The sequence below is a fragment of the Loxodonta africana genome, chromosome 2 (genome assembly GCF_030014295.1).
Source record: "Loxodonta africana isolate mLoxAfr1 chromosome 2, mLoxAfr1.hap2, whole genome shotgun sequence".
In the NCBI taxonomy this organism is placed as follows: Eukaryota; Metazoa; Chordata; class Mammalia; order Proboscidea; family Elephantidae; genus Loxodonta; species Loxodonta africana.
Genome location: NC_087343.1, coordinates 69,329,310 through 69,348,599, shown reverse-complemented (window position 1 = coordinate 69,348,599; position 19,290 = coordinate 69,329,310). Strand labels below are relative to the sequence as shown.

The window sequence follows — 19,290 nt, the reverse complement described above, 5'->3', positions numbered from 1 at the left end:
TGCCCTGACAGGGAACACAACAGAGAATCCCTGATGGAGCGAGAGAAAAGTGGGGTGCAGAACTCAAATTCTAGTAAAAAGACTGGACTTAATGGTCTGAGACCTGAGGGACCCCAGAAGACACGGCCCCCAGACTCTCAGTTAGCCCAAAACTGAAACCATTCCTGAAGCCAACCCTTCAGATGAAGATTAGACTGGACTATAAGATATAAAATGATACTTGTGCAGAGAGTGCTTCCTAGCTCAGTGAGATACATCAGAGTAAATGGGCAGCTCCTGTCCAGAGGAGAGATGAGAAAGAAGAGGGGTACCGGAGCTGGTTGAATGGACACGGGAAATACAGGGTGGAGAGGAGGAGTGTGCTGTCACATTATAGAAAGAGCAACTAGGGTCACATAACAATGTGCGTATAAGTTTTTGTATGAGAAACTGACTTGAATCGTAAACTTTCACTTAAAGCACATACACACACAAAAAGGAGTGGGAGGAAAAAAATATTGTTCACAAAATACTGAAACTTATTTCAAAAATTTCTACTTTTAGAAAACTGTCCTCAGAAAATAATCCCTAATACAGAAATAGCTTTATATATAAATATATTCATAATAAGATTATTTTTAATAGCAACAAAAAGGAGTAAAAAGTTAAATTATGAAATCGTGCACTTATTACAAATAAAAAATATTCTTTATAGTTCATTTTCCATGTTCTTTATAACACATTGCCATCAAGTAGATTCCGACTCACAGTGACCCTACAGGACAGGGTAGAACTGCCCCGTTGGGTTTCCCAAGTTGCTGCCAGTGGATTCTAACTGCTGACCTTTTGGTTAGCACCCAAGCTCTTAACCACTGTGCCACCAGGGCTCCATACTCTTTATAGTGAACATAGACTAATTTAAAAACAAGTAAAAAACAAAAGAAAAAAATTTCCACAACTCATTTATATAAATATTTGGTACTGTAGTTATAAAATTATTGCTTGTTAACATGGATTTCATACGGACCTGAGAAAAGATTTTTTAGCTTAAGTTACACTGTACTTGAGTGCAGAAAATGCTCATTTAGAAAAAAACACTAAGTTCAGAAATCTTCTTGGTTCTAACTGGCCTTTCCCTAACTGGTAAACGACTGTTACATAAAGAAATAAAGTGAACTAAATGAATTTTTTTTTTTTTAAATGAATTAGCGTTGCTTTTGATATTGAAGAAAAGTCTACTGTGATTACTTTGTGCCTTTGGGTTTCAATTTCTTTACTTCTTCCTCTGGCTTCTCTTTTTTTGGCTTTTTAATTTCCCTTGGAATGATGTCATCAAAAGGATTAAACAAAACCTATGAAAAGAAATATTTTGAAAATACTATTTCAATTTTTTAATTTCATGAAAAATTAAAACCAATATTTAATTATACTGATCTTAGTGTATACCTTTTCCCCAAACAGCCATTATTTGTGCAGTGACATATACATATATCACATACATATATATATATAGGTATATACATAGCATAAAGTCTTTCCATTTAGTCTCATTGGATTCTCCAATAATCCTATCGTTACTAAGTTAGGAAGATTTCATCCCTATTTTACAAAAGGGAAAAATATTCAAAAGAACTTAAATGATACATAGGAAGAGAGACAAACTCAGGTGTTTTAACTCCAAATCAAACACTGTTAACGACCTGGCTTCCTCATTGAAGGATCACTCTTAAATTAGCTATCACATCACTTCTCTGGGCAAAATAAACCTAATAAACCTAATTCCCCAAATTTTCCATTTTTATTCATTGGATTATCAGCTCTAGTTTCAACATTGAATTCAAACCCTTCAATTAAAAGAAAAAAATCCTAATCAGAAGTTTTGCCTAAATAAATTACAGAGATAAAATCAGAGTTGTGTTGGTAATTTTGTATAAGTAAAGCCTGCATTCAATAGTTTAAGAATTCTAATGATCAATTCCTCTGAAATGACAATTTAAGGGCTGCATCATGCTCCTACCTCACAACTTTTTATTTTGTGTGGATTACGTGGTCTCTCTTCATCATCAATGTCTACTTCTGTCAGTCGCAGCATGTTATATACTGTATCCCCTGTCACCTAGCACATGAGAAAGAACGTTTAATTGCAAATATATTACATTCATCCTTTGAATTAAGGACGAACTTTAAAAAAAAACTTTAAAGTAATTAGAGAAGAATATAATTACATAAGAGCATATATATTTAATAATGCAAATGAAGCAACTTTATTTTAAGGGAGAAAGAGCATGGATGGAATTCAAGCATTCAATAAGCTTTTTGGAAAATTTCCAATATATACTTAATATCAGTTTTTATTAAAAATAAAAGCACCTTCTTTATTTTAGGTGACGGGAAGAACAACACACGATACAGGGGAAGTCAGCACAACTGGACTAATCCAAAAGCTAAGAAGTTTCCTGAATACAACCAAACACTTTGAGGGACACAGTAGCAGGGCCAGTGGTCTGGAGACCGTGGTTTCAGGGGACATCTAGGTCAAGTGGCATAACAAAGTGTATTAAGAAAACATTCTGCATCCTGCTTTGTTAAGTGACATCTGGGGTCTTAAAAGCTACCACGTGGCCATCTAAGATACATCAATTGGTCCCAACCCACCTGGAGCAAAGGAGAATGAAGAACACCAAGACATAAGGAAAATACGAGCCCAAGAGAAAGAAAGGGCCACATAAACCAGAGACTCCATCAGCCGGAGACTAGAAGAACTAGGTGGTGTCCGGCTACCACCAATGACTGCCCTGACAGGGAACACAACAGAGAATCCTTGACTGAGCAGGAAAAAAGTAGGTTTCAGGCTTCAAATTTTAGTAAAAAGACCAGACTTAATGGCCTGACTGAGACTGAAGGGACCCCAGAGGTCATGGTCCTGGACTCTCTGTTAACCCAAAACTAAAACCATTCCCAAAGCCTACTCTTCAGACAAAGATTAGACTGGACTATAAGACATAAAATGATACTGGTGAGGAGTGTGCTTCTTAGTTCAACTAGACAGGTGAGACTATGAGGGCAGCTCCTGACTATGAAGGCAGGGGGGGACAGGAGCTAGTTGAATGGACATGGGAAATACAGGGTGGAGAGAAGGAGTCAATGCGCTGTTACATTGCAGGGAGAGTAGCTAGGGTCACAAAACAATGTGTCTATATGTTTTTGCATGAGAAACTGACTTGAATTGAAAAATTTCACTTAAAGCACAATAAAAAAAGTAAAAACACCTACTGAATGACCATTTTTTATTCAAATATCATTAAAAATTCAGATTTCAGAATAGAGTAGAATAACAAAAATAACAAGAACAGTGTGGTAAGTGCTTTGCAGACTTTATCTCTTTAATCCTCACAAACATCATAAAAGTAGGTACTATCGTTATCTTCCTTCTACACATAAAGAAAACTGAGGCTCAAACTGGAGCCAACATTAACACCCCTTCTGACTTCTAACCACTACGTTATACTTTGTTTCAAATGTGTAAGTTATATAGGATCAATTATAAAAAATGACACAGAATGGCACCATTTTATTATGTACTGTGCTCTGGTGACACAGCAGTTAAAGTACTGGGCTGCTAACTGAAAAGTCGGCAGTTCAAACCCACTAGCAGCTCCTCAGGAGAAAGACGTGGCAGTCTGCTTCCAGAAAGATTACAGCATTGGAAACCCTATGGGGTAGTTCTACTCTCTCCTATAAGGTTGCTATGAGTCAGAAACAACTCAACAGCAGTGAGTTCTTATTTTTTAGAAATAATAGATGGGATTTCTATGAACATCAAATTACCTACAATGGAACAACAAGGAAGAACATGCCAACGCATATTTCTTAATCCACGTTATTCAATACTTGTTAAGCAACAATATTGCAATTGCTTGTCTCCTTTCATTCGACATTCCTCAAGAGTTTCTAAACAACACCAGTTTTCCATTGTGCTAATTTTATTTCTTCCCCTTCCATCATCACAAAATCCAGTTTTGCCTAGGATATGGGGAAACTATTCTTATTGAGCCAGCAGAGGGAGCTAATACACTACCCAGTGCCGTCGAGTCGATTCCGACTCACAGCGACCCTATAGGACAGAGTAGAACTGCCCCATGCAGTTTCCAAGAAAGGCCTGGTAGATTGGAACTGCCGACCTTTTGGTTAGCAGCTGTAGCTCTTAACTCCTATGCCACCAGGGTTTCCAATACACTAATTGAGTCTAAATTGCCTAAGAATTAAAATACATAAAAATATATCTAAGGGAAGAAAGGAGAGAAAAAAAAAAAACCTTCAGAATCCCTTTTAAGGAAAATTATCAAAAAATTCAACAGAAAGACTATTCCCTGATATGACATTAAATATCAAGCAAGATGAAAACCACATGGAGCACAGTTCTACTCTGAAACACGTGGGGTCACCATGAGTCAGGATTGACTTGACTAGCTTGGAGTTTGGGTTTTATTCAAAATAATATTTTCAGTAAAAAATTTCATCGTCAATACAACTTTCACTTATACTTAAGGAATTCATCATTTATAAAATAAATTTTAAACAACTAAAGGTTATTACATAGGTGACTTTGTAAAAATGTAAAAACAATTTTGGCTTAGTGACATCGTAGCTAATACAACTACTCCTCACTTATCGACTATCTCATCCAACATTTCACAGTTACGACAATAGTAAAAAATCTACTATCTGACTACCTTACACATTAACCACGCAGCCATGGCGGCAACAGCTGCAGGGCGTCCCCTCTCTTAAGGAGGGTCTCCAGTCAGCCTCCAAGAAACTGGGCCACACTGCCCTGAGCCCTCTGCTCCCTCCTGCCAGTGGGGGCACATCCAGCTGCCATGCATGGCCGCCCTCCTCCGTGGCCAGGGCCTTTGGGCAGACGCGCAGGCAGCACTGAGCCAGCAGGCGTTTGTTCTGGGTTCTTAGCTCCTTGAGGCCCGAAGCCCCGCAGCTCAAAATTGCTGTCGGGTGGCAAGGGAAAAAAGAAAGAGGCATCAGAGAGGGTGTTTGGAAGAAATGTGGGTGAGTTTAAGGACATCCCAAAGTGAGCCAAACTGGCCCGAAAGCCTCCACCTCAGTGGGGCGGGGTGCATAGCCAGGCTCCCAGCATCCTCGCAGGAAGCCCCAAGTCTTGGTGACTCTCCAGGCCCCAACGGCAGAGCAGGCTCTGGGATCATGAACACAGGGCTTTGCAGGGGTGGGAGTAGAGCTTTGAAGGTAGCTTCATGAGGAAAGCTCTGACCCAGCACAGGAGGAAGATGAAATGGTTAAACTGTGGCCCCTTCCATCACACAACCCAGCTTTATCCAGCTTTGTCTCCTCCAAGCCTCCTTCTTCACAGAGAAATACTCCGTAACTGGACTCATCACAGTGATGAGCACATCAGTAAATCTTAGCTGTTATTATTTCTATGATCATATTTTCTTAAAAAAAAAAAAAAAATTGGATAAATGGTCTGAAAACAGAAAAAAAGAATCCCCCATTTTTGCATAATACTGATTGTCATGGATTGAATTGTGTCCTCCCAAAATATCTGTCAACTTGGCTAAGTCATGATTCCCAGTATTGTATGGTTGTCTACCATTCTGTCATCTGATGTGATTTCCCTATGTATTGTAAATTCTATTACTATGATGTAAAGAGATGGCAGTTATATTGATGAGATTTACAAGATTAAACAGTGTTTTAAGCCAATCTCTTCTGCGATATAAAAGAGAGACGCAAGCAGAGAGACATGAGGACCTCCCACCTCCAAGAAGCAAGAGCCAGGAGAACAGTGCATCCTTCGGACTCAGGGTCCCTGCGCTGAGAAGCTCCTAGACTAGGGGAAGACTGATGACAATGACCTTCCTCCAGAGCCAACAGAGAAAGCTTCCCCTGGAAGTGACATCCTGAATATGGACTTTTACCTTACTAGACTGTGAGAGAATAAACTTGTTTGTTAAAGCCACCCACTTGTGGTATTTCTGTTATAGCAGCACTAGATAACTAAGACACTGATTTTCACATAACAACCTGGTCTTTGGAACCTAACCATGTAGGTAAGTGAGGAGTGTCTGTGTTATTGTGATTTAAAACAATAAAACTTTAGAGTAATAGCCATGAACTATTAATCTGAAACATGCAAGAAAGAATATAAATGGTCCTTCGTAGTTTGTTATAACAAAAATCTATACCATAGAAGCTTAAAGAATAATGTAATAAACTAAACCATAGGTTGAAGATAGTTAGACACTAACCTTTCCAAAGATGGTGTGCTTATTGTTAAGTTCATCTGCTCGACCCAGTGTAAAGAAAAACTGGCTGCCATTATCATGAGGACCAGCATTTGCCATGGCAACCAGTCCTCTCCGATTAAAACGCAACCGTGAGTGAAATTCATCCTGAAGCATAAAAAGGAAAAGGTTTAGTGAATGACCTTAGATACACTAAGAGCCTTCATATTTCATCAGTTGACCGGCAAGGTCCCAAACAACTTCTAATAAAAAAGGAAGTACTGTTCATTAACTGATTTTCAAGTGTAGTCAAATCCAGTATTTACCATCCCTTCAGTGCTATTGTACTTGACTTCACTAGCCTTTACCCACTGCCATCAAGTTGATTTCAACCCATAGCAACCCTATAGTACAAAGCAGAACAGCCCCATAGAGTTTCCAAGGAGCGCCTGGTGGATTCAAACTGCCAACCTCTTGGTTAGTATCCATAGCTCTTAACCACTATGCCACCAGGGTTTCACTAGTGTTTATGTATCTCTAAATATACTTGTTCTTCGTAATTTATCCTATTTTGTGGAAGTTGCCTACCTACACAAAGAGGAACAGATCTCTAAGAGTTATTTCCCTATTCTTTCCATCCCTCAACATCATCTAATATTTTAGAACCTTCTATTATTTCTCCAAGAAAACCACCTTCAAACCACTGGGGAATCTTCTATTGCCCCTTCCCACCTTCATTCAGATTGTCATGAATGGTTGTGTTCTTCTTGCTTTTTAATTTAAGCTATCAACTATGACTGTGTTGTGTAATTTTACTGTTTTTTAAAGTCCAAAGTTGAATCTCCTCTAAATCAGCACTGTTCGCATTCGCCAATTTTCAAAGAGCAGAAGTAAGCCTTTCTAAGGTGGTTTTCTTGATATGGGAGCCTTGGTGGCACAGTGGTTAAGCACTCAGCTGCTAACCAAAAGGTTGGCAGTTTGAATCCACAAGCCACTCCACAGGAGAAAGATGTGGCTGTCTGCTTCCATAAAGATTTCAGTCTTGGAAACCCTATGGGACAATTCTACTCCATCCTATAGGATCATTGTGAGTCAGAATTGACTCAATAGAAATGGGTATGGTTTTTTTTTTTCTTCTTTCTTGATATGGAAGGGCTTCATAACACACACACTAGTCTCTCAGTTAATAGGATTTCCATACAGACCTGAAACTAGACTCATTTATAATGCAGCCATTTTACGTAATCAATGTTTTTCATAAAGGAAGTTATTTGTCCTTAATAAATGATCCTCAAGAGATCTATACTCAAAGAATCATAACTGTCTGGAATATTTACATTATATTGAAAATGACCTAATTAAAAAACTTAACAAGATAACTGTATAACCCTAAAATAATAAAGCAAAAATCACAAGTTAAGAAGGAACCATCAAAAAGAGCTCTGTCACATCAAACAATACAATAAAGGAATGTTTCCTGCTAGATGGAGGCTTTCAAATCATGAGACATCTCACTTTGGTAAAATATAAAATAGTATAACAGTGACATCTGAAACTTTTTAATAGCCATTCCACATTTTCTAAAGCCACTGTCATCTGGAAATTAAAGCAAAGAGTTTAAGTATTTTTCTCAAGAATCATTCAGACCCAGGAAAAGACGAAAGGATGCTCTAGACACTCTGTTCAATTAGTATAAACACAAAGCCTTCAAAAACTCCTATATTTTAAAGGCTATTAATGTTTCCTCATTCAAAGAACATGATATTGGTGCCATTAAATAAATAAAACCATAACTTTTAACTTTTACATGAACCTACTCTTATTCTCAATATATCATCTATGATATTGTTTTTCTTCTTAGATCTACACAGGCAGTTAAGAAATCAGACACCTATTCTTGATTGATACAATTTTCTTTTCTTTTTATTTTTTTTTAATGTTGCTTCTTCTGTTCTCCTTGTCATTTCCATTCTAGCATGCATTCTGTGCTGTAGTGGTCTACTATGTATATTTTAGAATGAATTACACGTTGTTGTTGTTAGGTGCCATTGAGTCAGTTCCAACTCATAGCGACCCTGATACACGTAGTATTTAAATAAACTGTTTTACAATAAGATAGCATATGCAAATATTCCGAACACTTACCTTTTACCTTTACAGAGCTGTAGAGATTAGATAGTCAGACATGGGGAAGTATGCCATATAGTCTTTTTTTGTAACTCACATTTTCCTCACAACCACCTTTATCTCCACCTGAATAAATCTAGCATAAAAGTCTATCATAAGACAATTAAAAAAAAAAAATCCTTTATAGATAAAGCATTGGTCTTATTTCTGTACAATCATAAATATGTGACAGGCATTTGATTTTGTGTACTAATGTGAATTGTTTTTTCTTCTTGTGGGGTACAATCATTTTCGATTAAGCAATCCAAATTGAACTGCAAATAAATAATAATTCAGTCTCACCTTGAATGGGGCCCCATAGATAGAATCTCCACCAGCCCCTGTGCCAGTAGGATCTCCCCCTTGGACTATAAATCCAGGTACAACTCTATGAAAAATGGTGTTGTCATAATAAGCTGAAAAAATACATATAATTTATTAATGTTTAAAACGGTACATTTATAAGTTATCCGAATTAATACAGCTAGAGTCACAAGGTTTTTTTTTTGGAGAATGTTAATAGTCTCCCAAACTGAAACCTTTTCTTCCCCACTTAATAATAGACTATCTACACAAAACAGTAAACGTTTCTACAGAAACCATGGCTGTTGCTTTGTTTTGTTTTTATTTCCAGGACTCTCTCAAACTTGAATTACAGTTTTCAAAATTAATATTTTAGTTTTGGTATAGTTCAGTGGTCCTCAGCGGAAGGGAGGGGGACCATTTTGACTCCAGAAAACATCAGTAAATCACTGGAAACATTTTTGGTTATCTCGACTGGGGGATGCCATTGGCATCTAGTGGATAGATGCCAAAGGTACTGCTAAGCATCCTACAATGCACAGGGTAGCCCCATGACAGAGCATAATTGGCCCTAAATGTCAACAGTGCTAAGATTGAGAAACCTGGTAGAAATTAATGCCTTTTTTCCTACTTCTTCCTCTTCTCCTCATAGAAAATAACACACAAACTATGTACAGAACCACAATATATCAAAATTATTTGATTATATGTCTAGCATATCAATGTACTCTCAAGAAACTTCTAACAAATAAAAGAAATGAATAATAAGACAATATATAATTGAGTTCAATTAGACTCTGCTAAATGATAGAAAATATTATTTATATTTATACATAAATATGTAATTTGGAATCTGTAAACACACAGGAAGAGGTCGTATATGTTCTCCTATACTGTAGTACTTATTATCTGGAACCCAGAACGCCAAGGAGACTTCATGGAGGAGAAAGAAGTTAACTTGGGTATGGTAGAAGCATGACATCTCAAGGAGGCAAAGCATGAGCAAAGAATTTGGTGGAGGTGGAAGAGCAAGAATTAGGGTTCGACTAGAGCAGAGAGTTTTTATTAAAAGGTAGCAAATATGGCCCATAAGCACATGAAAAGATGTTTAACATCATTAGTCATCGGGGAAATGCAAATCAAAACCACAATGAAATACCCACATACATTACTAGTGGGAATGTAAAATGGTATAGCCACTGCAGAAAACAGTTTGGAGATTCCTCAAAAAATTAAATATAGAATTACCATATGACCCAGCAACTCTACTTCTCGATATATACCCAAAAGAATTAAAAACAGGTATTCAAACAAATAAACCCTGGTGGTAGAGTGGTTATGAGCTATGGCTGCTAACCAAGAGGTCGATGGTTCGAATCCACCAGGCACTCCTTGGAAACCCTATGGGGCAGTTCTACTCTATCCTATAGGGTTGCTATGAGTCAGAATTGACTCGACAGCAACAGGTTTGTTGGGGGTTTTTTGGTATTCAAACAAATACTTCTACATGAATGTTCACTGCATCACTATTCACAATATCCAAAAGCTGGAAACAACCCATATGTCCAGTGGAATATTAATGAGCCATAAAAAAGGAATGAAGTACTGATACATGCTACAACATGGATGAACTTCAAAAAGATTATGCTAAGCGAAATATATGAAATATTCTGAATAGGTACATCTATAGACATGGAATGCAGATTAGTAATTGCCAGGGGCTGGGAGAGAAAGGGACAAAGAGTCACTGCTTAACGGGTATGGAGTTTTCATTTGGGGTGATGAAAATGTTTTGGAACTAAATAGGGATGGTGATTGTACAACACTGTGAACATACTAAATGCCACTGAATTGTACACTTAGATTCTTATTCTTAAAAACAGGGAAATAATTTTTTTTTTGTTGTCATTGAATTCCAATATCATTTAACTTAAGAACCTTGTTTCTTTATCATTGTCATATTGTATCCAGATGTTTTCTGTTTCTTCCATTCACCTGGTTGTAGATTGCAATTCACCATTCATTCTTTCTAATGTTTATGAACTTTCACTCTCCTTCTGTAAAATTTGAGCTTTCAATTCTTTAAAACTTCTTTCCAGAAACCAGTCTATTTTGTGTCTCCTATGTTTCTCAGCTTTGTTGACAGTTATTTGAGGATTCTCTGACTGAACTACCTGTCTGGCTCTATTTCCTTCCTGCCTGCCACAGCAATTATTAATAATGGTGTTTGCAGATACCTTTTCTGTTTTTCCTTTCTTGAGTTTTGTTTTTCTTTTTTTTTTTGGTCTAGGGATTTTTGATGCCTTAAACCTTCCCCTGGTAATTACATATTTATCTAATTATGTATTTGGAGAGCTCTCACTGTACCCTACTACCGTTGCTTTGGATTCTCTTTCATATCTTGCTTTTGACTCAAAATGCTATTTCCTGATACCTTGAATAACCTTATCTGTCTCTAGAAATCAGATATAAATTTGAAGGACAATGATTTACTGCTACTGGAGATATTCAAAACCATATGCAATGTATTCTAAAAGCCAACAAGAAGCTCCAAAAATGTTTGGAATGTTTAGTTTCCCTAAGAGAATATTCTGAAGGGAAAAACACTCAGGTAGATATATAACTCTGCATAGTTCTCTAAAAAGAAAAATAGTCACTGTATGACTCAAATATAAAAAATATTAAAGATATTGATAATAACAGCACTGAAGGCTAGATGGAAGGCTTCATAGAGAAAGTGGAATTTTGAACAGACATTTAAAAACAGGTAAGACTTGAAGAGTAAAGAAAGGAAGAGAAAGTATTCCAGAAAGGAGAACTACTATGAGGATATACATCAAAGTGGAAAAGAAAAGAAACTACTCAGGAAATAAAGACAGTGGTCAACTGAAACTATGTGGTGGGTACAATGAGAAATAAAGTTAGAAAGCTAGGGAGCCATCCTACCTAAGGATTCAAATACCAGATGAATAAACAAGAGGATATGGAGATTAACAATCAGAGAAAGGAAGACCAGGTAAGAGGTAATTATAGCCACTATGCAGGTGAAAGTCAAAGCAGTCTGGAGAAGAAATTAAGCTTGGTTTTGTAACAGTTTAGTTGGAGCTGGGAATCTTTGGGTGGTGCAAACAGTTAAGCACTTAGTTGCTACCCGAAAGGTTGGCAGTTCGAACCTACCCACAGGCACCTGGGAAGGCTTCCAAAAGGTCATAAACATGAAAACTCTATACAGCAAAGTTCTACTCCATAACACGTGTGGTCACCATGGGTCAGAATCGACTTTATAGCAACTGATAGCTGGAGCTGACAGTAATAGGGCTCAAGTATAAAAGTTCACTAGACAATTAGAAATGTAAAACTGGAGCTGAGAAGAAATGGCTGGAGTTTTAAATTTAGTAGTCATTTGGGTGAAGGTAAAAACTGAATAGCAAAGAGAATAGGGAACTAGAGGCAATTTTGGGGAACACCCACATTTAGAGGATGAAATAAAGAAGTAGAAGTTAGCAAAGGTGATCAAAAGGATCAAAGTATTCCTTGATGAGACAAATTTTTCTGTTAAAATTATATAGATTTATTTGGGAAATAATTTTCCTCTCTCTGTTTCCTGACACGTAGCTCAACATCAGATCTTTCATACCAATTTAACACCAGTCTTCGAAGTTGTCAAAAAATACACTGCAGCTTAATTTTAAATTAACAAAAATGTATCCTACTGAATGAAACTCAAGACTTACGATTACCTTCCAAACAAAGCTGAATAAAATTTCTGCAAGCTTTAGGGGCTTCTTTTGACCATAATTCTATGTCAATATCTCCAGCTGTAGTTTTCAATAAAACCTGTAGAAAGAATATTACATTGTTATATTAAATTATCATTTTACTTAATCATCAGCTGAATGGCTGTTCAATTTGTAGCATTCACTAGTGGATTTTAAAATAAAATTAGAAACTTTGCTTGGCTTTTGTTGTAATTCTCAACAAAATTTCAAATATTCACTGCGGCTCATTGTAAAAGTTTCCCGTTGCATCACTTCTCGTAAAACTGGTGTAGCAAATTAAGAAAAGTCAGCAATGAAATTGTGATACTTTAAGACAATTTTACAATGATCTTTTTACATATAAACACCCTACTTGCTCATTTAAAATCACACTATTCCTAAATTACTAATATCCTTAATTTAATTCTAGGTTTAGTACTTACTAAAATGGTATGTCTTAAAAATCTCCACCTATATTAAATATAATCATTTGATAGAAAAAAAAATTTATATTTTATTTTTTTCTATCAGCTCATAGACAGTTACTCCCTAGAAGAACTAGCTGTGCTGCAATAATCAAAACCCCTGTAAGCTGAGGAACAGCTTATAGCTGTCATTAATAACCAAAAAGATTAGCCTCAAAATTTGAATACTGTAGCACAGCTGGAGCCCAGTTTCTCCAGTATCACTTTTTTATTTTTTCCCCCAGTGTCTCCAAGTAGATCAGTGTCAATAAATGTCATTTAGAATATTCTTACAAATAAAGATTATCCAATGTAACTTTTTTTTTTAATGAGGCTATTTTCACGGGTAGTTAATGTCATGGACATAAACCACACTCTTTATGTCCAAAACTCATTTACCTGACTTCCACAAATATACTTTTTTTGGAACTGGAAGCAAGCTTTAAAATCATTCAAATAAGACCCCACCTTTTACAGATGGGAAACCTGGTGGTGTAGTGGTTAAGTGCTATCTATGGCTGCTAACCAAAAGGTCGGCAGTTCAAACCCACCAAGTGCTCCTTGGAAACTCTACAGGCAGTTCTACTGTTGCTATGAGTCAGAATCAACTCATCATTAAAGGATTTGGTTTGTTTTTTTTAACAGATGGGAAACCCTGGTGGTGTAGTAGTTAAGAGCTATGGCTGCTAACCAAAAGACTGGCAGTTCGAATCCACCAGGCGCTCCCTGGAAACTCTATGGGGCAGTTCCACTTTGTCCTGTCAGGTCGCTCGCTGTGAGTCAGAATTAACTCGAGGGCAACAGGTTCGATTGCTTTTTTTTACAGATAGCTCAGAGAGATTGTAAATTGTCACAAATCAGAGAGTTTGTTAATGACAAAACAGGAATAGCACCTGGCTCTCCTCCCTCTCAAAAGTCCTGGTGGTGCAGTGATTAAAATACTCAGCTGCTAATCCAAAGGCCAGAGGCTTGAACTCACCAGCTTCTCTGAGGGAAAAAGATGTGGCAGTCTGCTTCCGTAAAGATTACAGCCTTGGAATCCCTATGGGGCAGTTCTACTCTGCCCTTACAGGATAATGAGTTGGAATTGACTTGACCGCAATGGGTTTGGTTTTTTGGTTTTCTCCGCCCTCCCGGGGCAGTGCCTTTACTATAACACATTGCCTTTGAATTTCTTTTTCAGAAGCCTAGATACACTGCAGTAAGTTATATAACATTGGTGAAATCATTGTACCTTTGGGGGCTTTTACTAGCTACATAGCTCTCTTCTTCAACAACCATGGGGTGGGAGGAGTGAAAATATCTATATTGTGGTAGCTTCTAAAATGGTTTCCTTAACCCTAAAAAAATACAAAAGAACTAGAAATGCAACACGTACAATTTTCTCAGTCCACTAAACTTCCTTTACAAAAAGAAGGGGACATTTGTTAAATGTCCTCCATGTGTCAGCTTCTATGTCAAACACTTTACATATTTTATCTCATTTAATCCTCATGTACAAGGTATCATTACTCCCATTTTACTTATCCCATTTAACCCTCACGTACAAGGTATCATTACTCTCATTTTGCTTATAAGAAACACTCACATAAAGTAACTTATCTGAGTTACTTTACACAGTGAATGACTTGAGCCCAGTGCTACCTGGCCCTGCCATGTATCTCAAGGGAAATCTCTGGATTACTCTGGACACAACTGATTTCAATATGGATCACTGCCTAAGTCAAAGGCGACAATATATTGTCTGGATATGAGCAAGGCCTTTTAACTTGGCATAGTATGAAACAATGCCCAAAAAAGACACTCCAAACCAAACCTACTGGATTCTCAGTCTCCCAGAAAGCATACTATTAGAACGCAAATTGATAGGCTGGGTAACTCCCTCCACCTTGGACTGTATCTATAACAACACTGTGCAACACCTGATTTTCCATGGACCTGATGTACATCCCAGTATACCTTAAAAAAAAAAAAAAGAAGAAGCAGCCTGTCCTTCTTCATTATCCCCATGTATACTTGAAATAAAGGAGTCCTGGTGGCACAAAGAGTTAAGTGCTAGGGTGCCAACTGAAAGGCTGGCGGTTTAAACTCACGCACTGGCTTCGTAGAGAAAGACCTGATGATCTGCTTCCATAAAGATTACAGCCAAGAAAAAGCTATGGGGTGGTTCTACTCTGTCACATGGGGTCACTATGAGTCAGAATCGATTCTATGGAACCTAACAACAACAAACTTGAAATAAAACACTGTTGTTAAAGGGAACCTAGACATGTCTTCTCTTCCTTGTAACCCTGAATCAATGATCTCCAATTATAATTGCTTATATGTTATTTTGAACATACAAAACATGACATTTAAAAAATTAAAGGAGAAAATAAATACAAATAAAAGTGTGAAGATTTTCTTCCCATACTCCATGGGTGGTTTTGCACACCCCCTGAAGTGTGCAATGACCAGTTTATGAACCATTGATGTTGGCGAAGAATACTGAATATATCATCCACTGCCAGAAGAGTAAACAAATTTGTCTTGGAAGAAGTACAGCCAGAATGCTCCTTACTTTGGACATGTTATCAGGAGGGACAAGTCTCTGGAGAAGGACATGATGCTTGATAAACTCAGTGAAAAAGAGGAAGACCTCAATGTTATGGACTAATACAGTGGCTGCAACAATGGGCTCAAACATACCAACAATTGTGAGGATGGCAAACGGCCGGGCAAAATTTGTGCTGTTACATATAAGGTCGCCAGGAGTCGGAGCTGACTGGAGGGCACCTAACAACAACAACTATTGAAAAAACTGATGAGGTTAAGGAGGGGCAGGGAATGCTGAGATGCTGGGCATGATGAATGAGGTTTGCTATTTCATAGCAGGTTCTATATGAAAGACCTCTCTGCTCAGTTGACATCTTAGCAGGAAAAAGGGCATACCAGGGAGAGTATCAGCACATGTGAAAGCCCTGCCTGGCAGGCTGGGCAATCTATCCAGTCTTCTACCAGTGTTTATCAACTGGGAGTGATATTATCTCCAAGAAACATTTGGAAATATGAGGGGGGAGGTATTTTGGGTTTTCACGATGATGTGTGTGGGGGAGAGGGAACAAATGCTAATGCCCAGGAGATGTTCAAAAAACAAAGAATTTAAAGAATTATTCTGCCCAAAAGACCCACTACAACTTTTGCTGGAGATAGCTGCTACAGTATTTTTGTTTTTGTTGTTTTCATATTGCCCTTGTTACATTACCAAATGTCCCTCAATAGAATACTGGATAATTTAGGATACAGTCATACAACAGAATTTTAACTTCAGCAAATTTAGTTTATCCTAATTCACCTATATACTTCCAGTCACACTATTTTCTCCATTATGCTGGTTCGTCAAATTTCGTGTGTGATATAAACTAGCTCTCAGTTCAAGAATTCAGGTGACATTTATTCCACTGCTGATTCCTCTGCCCCACTTTGCATTCAAACACCCTGGGCAGGAATTGACACACCTTAACCACCAAATCTATCAGGAAATCATTCTTCCATTCAAATGTGAGAACATTCCCCATTCCCCACTCTCTCTAACTAAAAATCACCTCATGTTTTAAGACCAGCTAAGATACCCTCTCCATGAAGCTTTTCCGAACTTTCTCAGTTCCTCACCTCCTCAGTACTGCCATAGCTATACACCCCTCTCTCCACAGCCCACAAACCAAACGTATCATAAGATTTTTCTGTACTATGCCTGTCTCCCAAACTAAACAATAAGCTCTTTCAGGGCAACGACTAGGCCTTACCCACCCATCTTTGGAGCCCCAGAGAATAATGCAGGCGCTCGTTGGAAACTCTATAGGGCAGTTCTACTCTGTCCTATAGGGTCGCTATGAGTCGAATTCGACTCGACGGCAGTGGAGTTTTTTGGTGCCCAGCAGAATTCAATAAATGATTCTAGAACGAATGGTGAAAGAGAGATCCCCAAATTAAGCAAAGAATATGTCAAATTTTAAAATGCACTTTTAAAAGCCTAAGGCCCTAAAAAATACCGGCATGAGTTGAGTTGAGAGCAGGAAATAATAAGGCTTGAGGGTTGGAAGATGGAGTAATCTCCACCTGAAGACTCTCATGTATATGTTGAGCAATGCCAGCCTACGGTTTTCGGCGCAATCGTGTTCGGAGACAGAGAGAAATACACCACTGGTCTCTCCCAACGGTAAGACCCCAAACTCTCCTAACTGAGGAGGTTACCCTTCGCGGAGCCCAGGGACCCTAGGTGAGGCTCTCACCTTCCCGTTTGTGGGAGGCTCCTGGATGTAGATGTTGCTCATCCTGGTCGGTGTTCAGGAATCTGCTCCTTATTAGGAAGAAGAGCTGACGGACGGCCACTAGAGCTGTCCGCCTATCAGTACACGCTTCCTTATGTTGGGTGGTCGCAGAAAGCTCCGGTCAGTTGAAGTCCTGCAAAACTGCAACACCAAACACTATTCTTTCCCCAAACTAACGCCTCACGGACGCCGCCATGTTGCTCCCGGACTCCAGCACCGCCAACGCTGAGAAGGGGTTTCCAATGTCTTCCAGGTAATGAGAAAAGAGTCTCAACCTTCTTACTTAAATGTAATTTCTACCAAAATATTTAAAGGAACTATATACAAATCTTGTTGGTGTTGACTTTCACTACAGGAGAATGCAGGTCATACCCATCCCCCGAAGCTGGCAGTAATGGTTCGGTCCATGTGTGTTCAGCCATATGACTCGCAAGGAAACTGCATGGACGGCTGCTTGGTTCCGCTATATCCAGAGGTTTATAGGGCCTTCCGAGGCTAAGTAGTGGAGGTTTCGCGGCGCCGGTGGAAGAGGCCGCTTTGGCTGTGCGTTGTCCTCGCGGCCGGTGGGAAGCGAGCGCGCCCTTAGAAAGGCAAGGGCTCCAGCGACCTCTCTTGCCAGCGCCATGGCAGTCCCAGGTGAAGAGCGACGGCGGGGCTCCTGGGTCCCGGAGGGCAAGGGAATGGGTAGAGTGGGATGTAGTGGGCTGTGGACTAGAGTATAGTGCCCAAGGCGATTTAGACGGAGACGTTAAAATTGACTGCAGGTAGTTTGGTTTACTGGGAAGTTTTGATTCCAAAAATAAACTGATGAGAAAGAAACTATCTCATCCACCTCTAACCAAGCCCCGGCTGCTCTAGGATTACGGGGCACGCTTAAAGGAGGAAAAAAGGAAGCCAGAGGCAGTAGGCAGTGTCTGTAGGCCTAAGGGGGTGGGTGGCCGAGAAAAATTGACCTGCCCTTTTTTTTTTTTTTTTTTTGGTATGGCTGAAAAAAAAAATTTTTTTTTTTTTTTTAAGTGGGCAGCACTTGGCGAACCCAAGTAGCGAGAGGCATTGTTCGTAGTGGAAATCGCCGGGATGAAACAGGCCACTGGGGTTCTAGGTCCAACTTTTCCTTTTGTATGATGTCCTTGTGGTGTGGCCGTGGACCAGTCGCTTTGCCCTTCTTGGCCTCAATTTCCAAATCTGTAAAAGAAGGAACTTTGTTGCTTATGTCTAAGGTTCCTTCCAGCACTTAGATTCTGTGTCCATAAAGAATTACTGTTATGTGCCGTCGAGTAGATTCCAACCCATAGTGGCCCTGTAGGACAGGTTAGAACTATCCCATAATGTTTCCTAAGCTTAAATCTTTATGGGAGCAGATCTCCAGGTCTTTTCTCCCACGGAGCAGCTGGTGGGTTCCAATCGAGTAACCACTGCTCCACCTGGGTTACTGACCTAAAAACGGTGAACCCTGCAGATTTAGTGCATCAGAGAATTAGTCCTCCACAACTATCACCTTACTCTTAAATTCTAGTAGGGGAAGGCATCTCCTTAAGTTTTGTGACAATGTGTTTCTTGGAACACTGGTTGCAGGAGATGTTTTGAGACAAAGTTCACACTGTACCCCTTCTCAGTCTGGAAATTCACAGTAAACTTTAGTATAGAAAAAATTCTGAGGAGTGCTAAGTTTCAGAAGCCCTAGTTTTGTTTAAACCTGCCTTCCCAATATTATTTGACCTTGTTCTTTGACCTGTGGCAGCCTTTTCAGAAATGTATTTTGCCTATAGCTGTTAAGAAGTTTGTGCTTTATTACCTTGTACAGCTTTAAGTGGAACACGTAAGGCGCTGTGAGAGAAGAAAGTACAACTCACTTATACACATAACAAATGTTCATTGAGTGCCTACGTGTGCCAGGCACTGTGCTATACACACTGGGATACAGTGATGAGCAAGATAGACATGTCCCTCTAAACACAGAACTTAAAATCTAGCTGTGAAGAGAAAAAAAAAGTACCAGAAAGTGGAGCAAATGCTATGGCAGGGGGAGCACATAGTAAGGGCACCTAATAGG

General features: G+C 38.8%; 2 protein-coding genes across 9 annotated transcripts in view; one reads left to right on the top strand and one right to left on the bottom strand.

The window, feature by feature from the left end:
- CWC27 (CWC27 spliceosome associated cyclophilin) overlaps nucleotides 1-17,309 on the bottom strand; it is a 255,095-nt gene extending 237,786 nt beyond the window's left edge. For 7 of the 8 annotated variants that reach the window (XM_023545500.2, XM_010588168.3, XM_064272469.1 and 4 more), the window contains exons 1-6: nucleotides 17,199-17,309; nucleotides 12,446-12,542; nucleotides 8,706-8,818; nucleotides 6,261-6,404; nucleotides 1,997-2,095; nucleotides 1,228-1,331 (exon numbers count right to left, since the gene is read on the bottom strand). In XM_023545500.2, the coding sequence (XP_023401268.1) occupies nucleotides 1,228-1,331; nucleotides 1,997-2,095; nucleotides 6,261-6,404; nucleotides 8,706-8,818; nucleotides 12,446-12,542; nucleotides 17,199-17,240 (599 nt within the window). In that variant the 5' untranslated portion in view covers nucleotides 17,241-17,309. Of the gene's footprint in view, nucleotides 1-1,227; nucleotides 1,332-1,996; nucleotides 2,096-6,260; nucleotides 6,405-8,381; nucleotides 8,500-8,705; nucleotides 8,820-12,445; nucleotides 12,543-17,198 lie in introns of those variants that run through there. The other variant, XM_023545501.2, reaches the window with a different exon arrangement.
- Nucleotides 17,310-17,399: 90 nt separating this feature from the next.
- SREK1IP1 (SREK1 interacting protein 1) overlaps nucleotides 17,400-19,290 on the top strand; it is a 47,199-nt gene continuing 45,308 nt past the window's right edge. Inside the window, exons 1-2 of the mRNA XM_023545504.2 lie at nucleotides 17,400-17,490; nucleotides 17,593-17,873. Of these exons, the coding sequence (XP_023401272.2) occupies nucleotides 17,861-17,873 (13 nt within the window). The 5' untranslated portion in view covers nucleotides 17,400-17,490; nucleotides 17,593-17,860. The remainder of the gene's footprint in view (nucleotides 17,491-17,592; nucleotides 17,874-19,290) is intronic.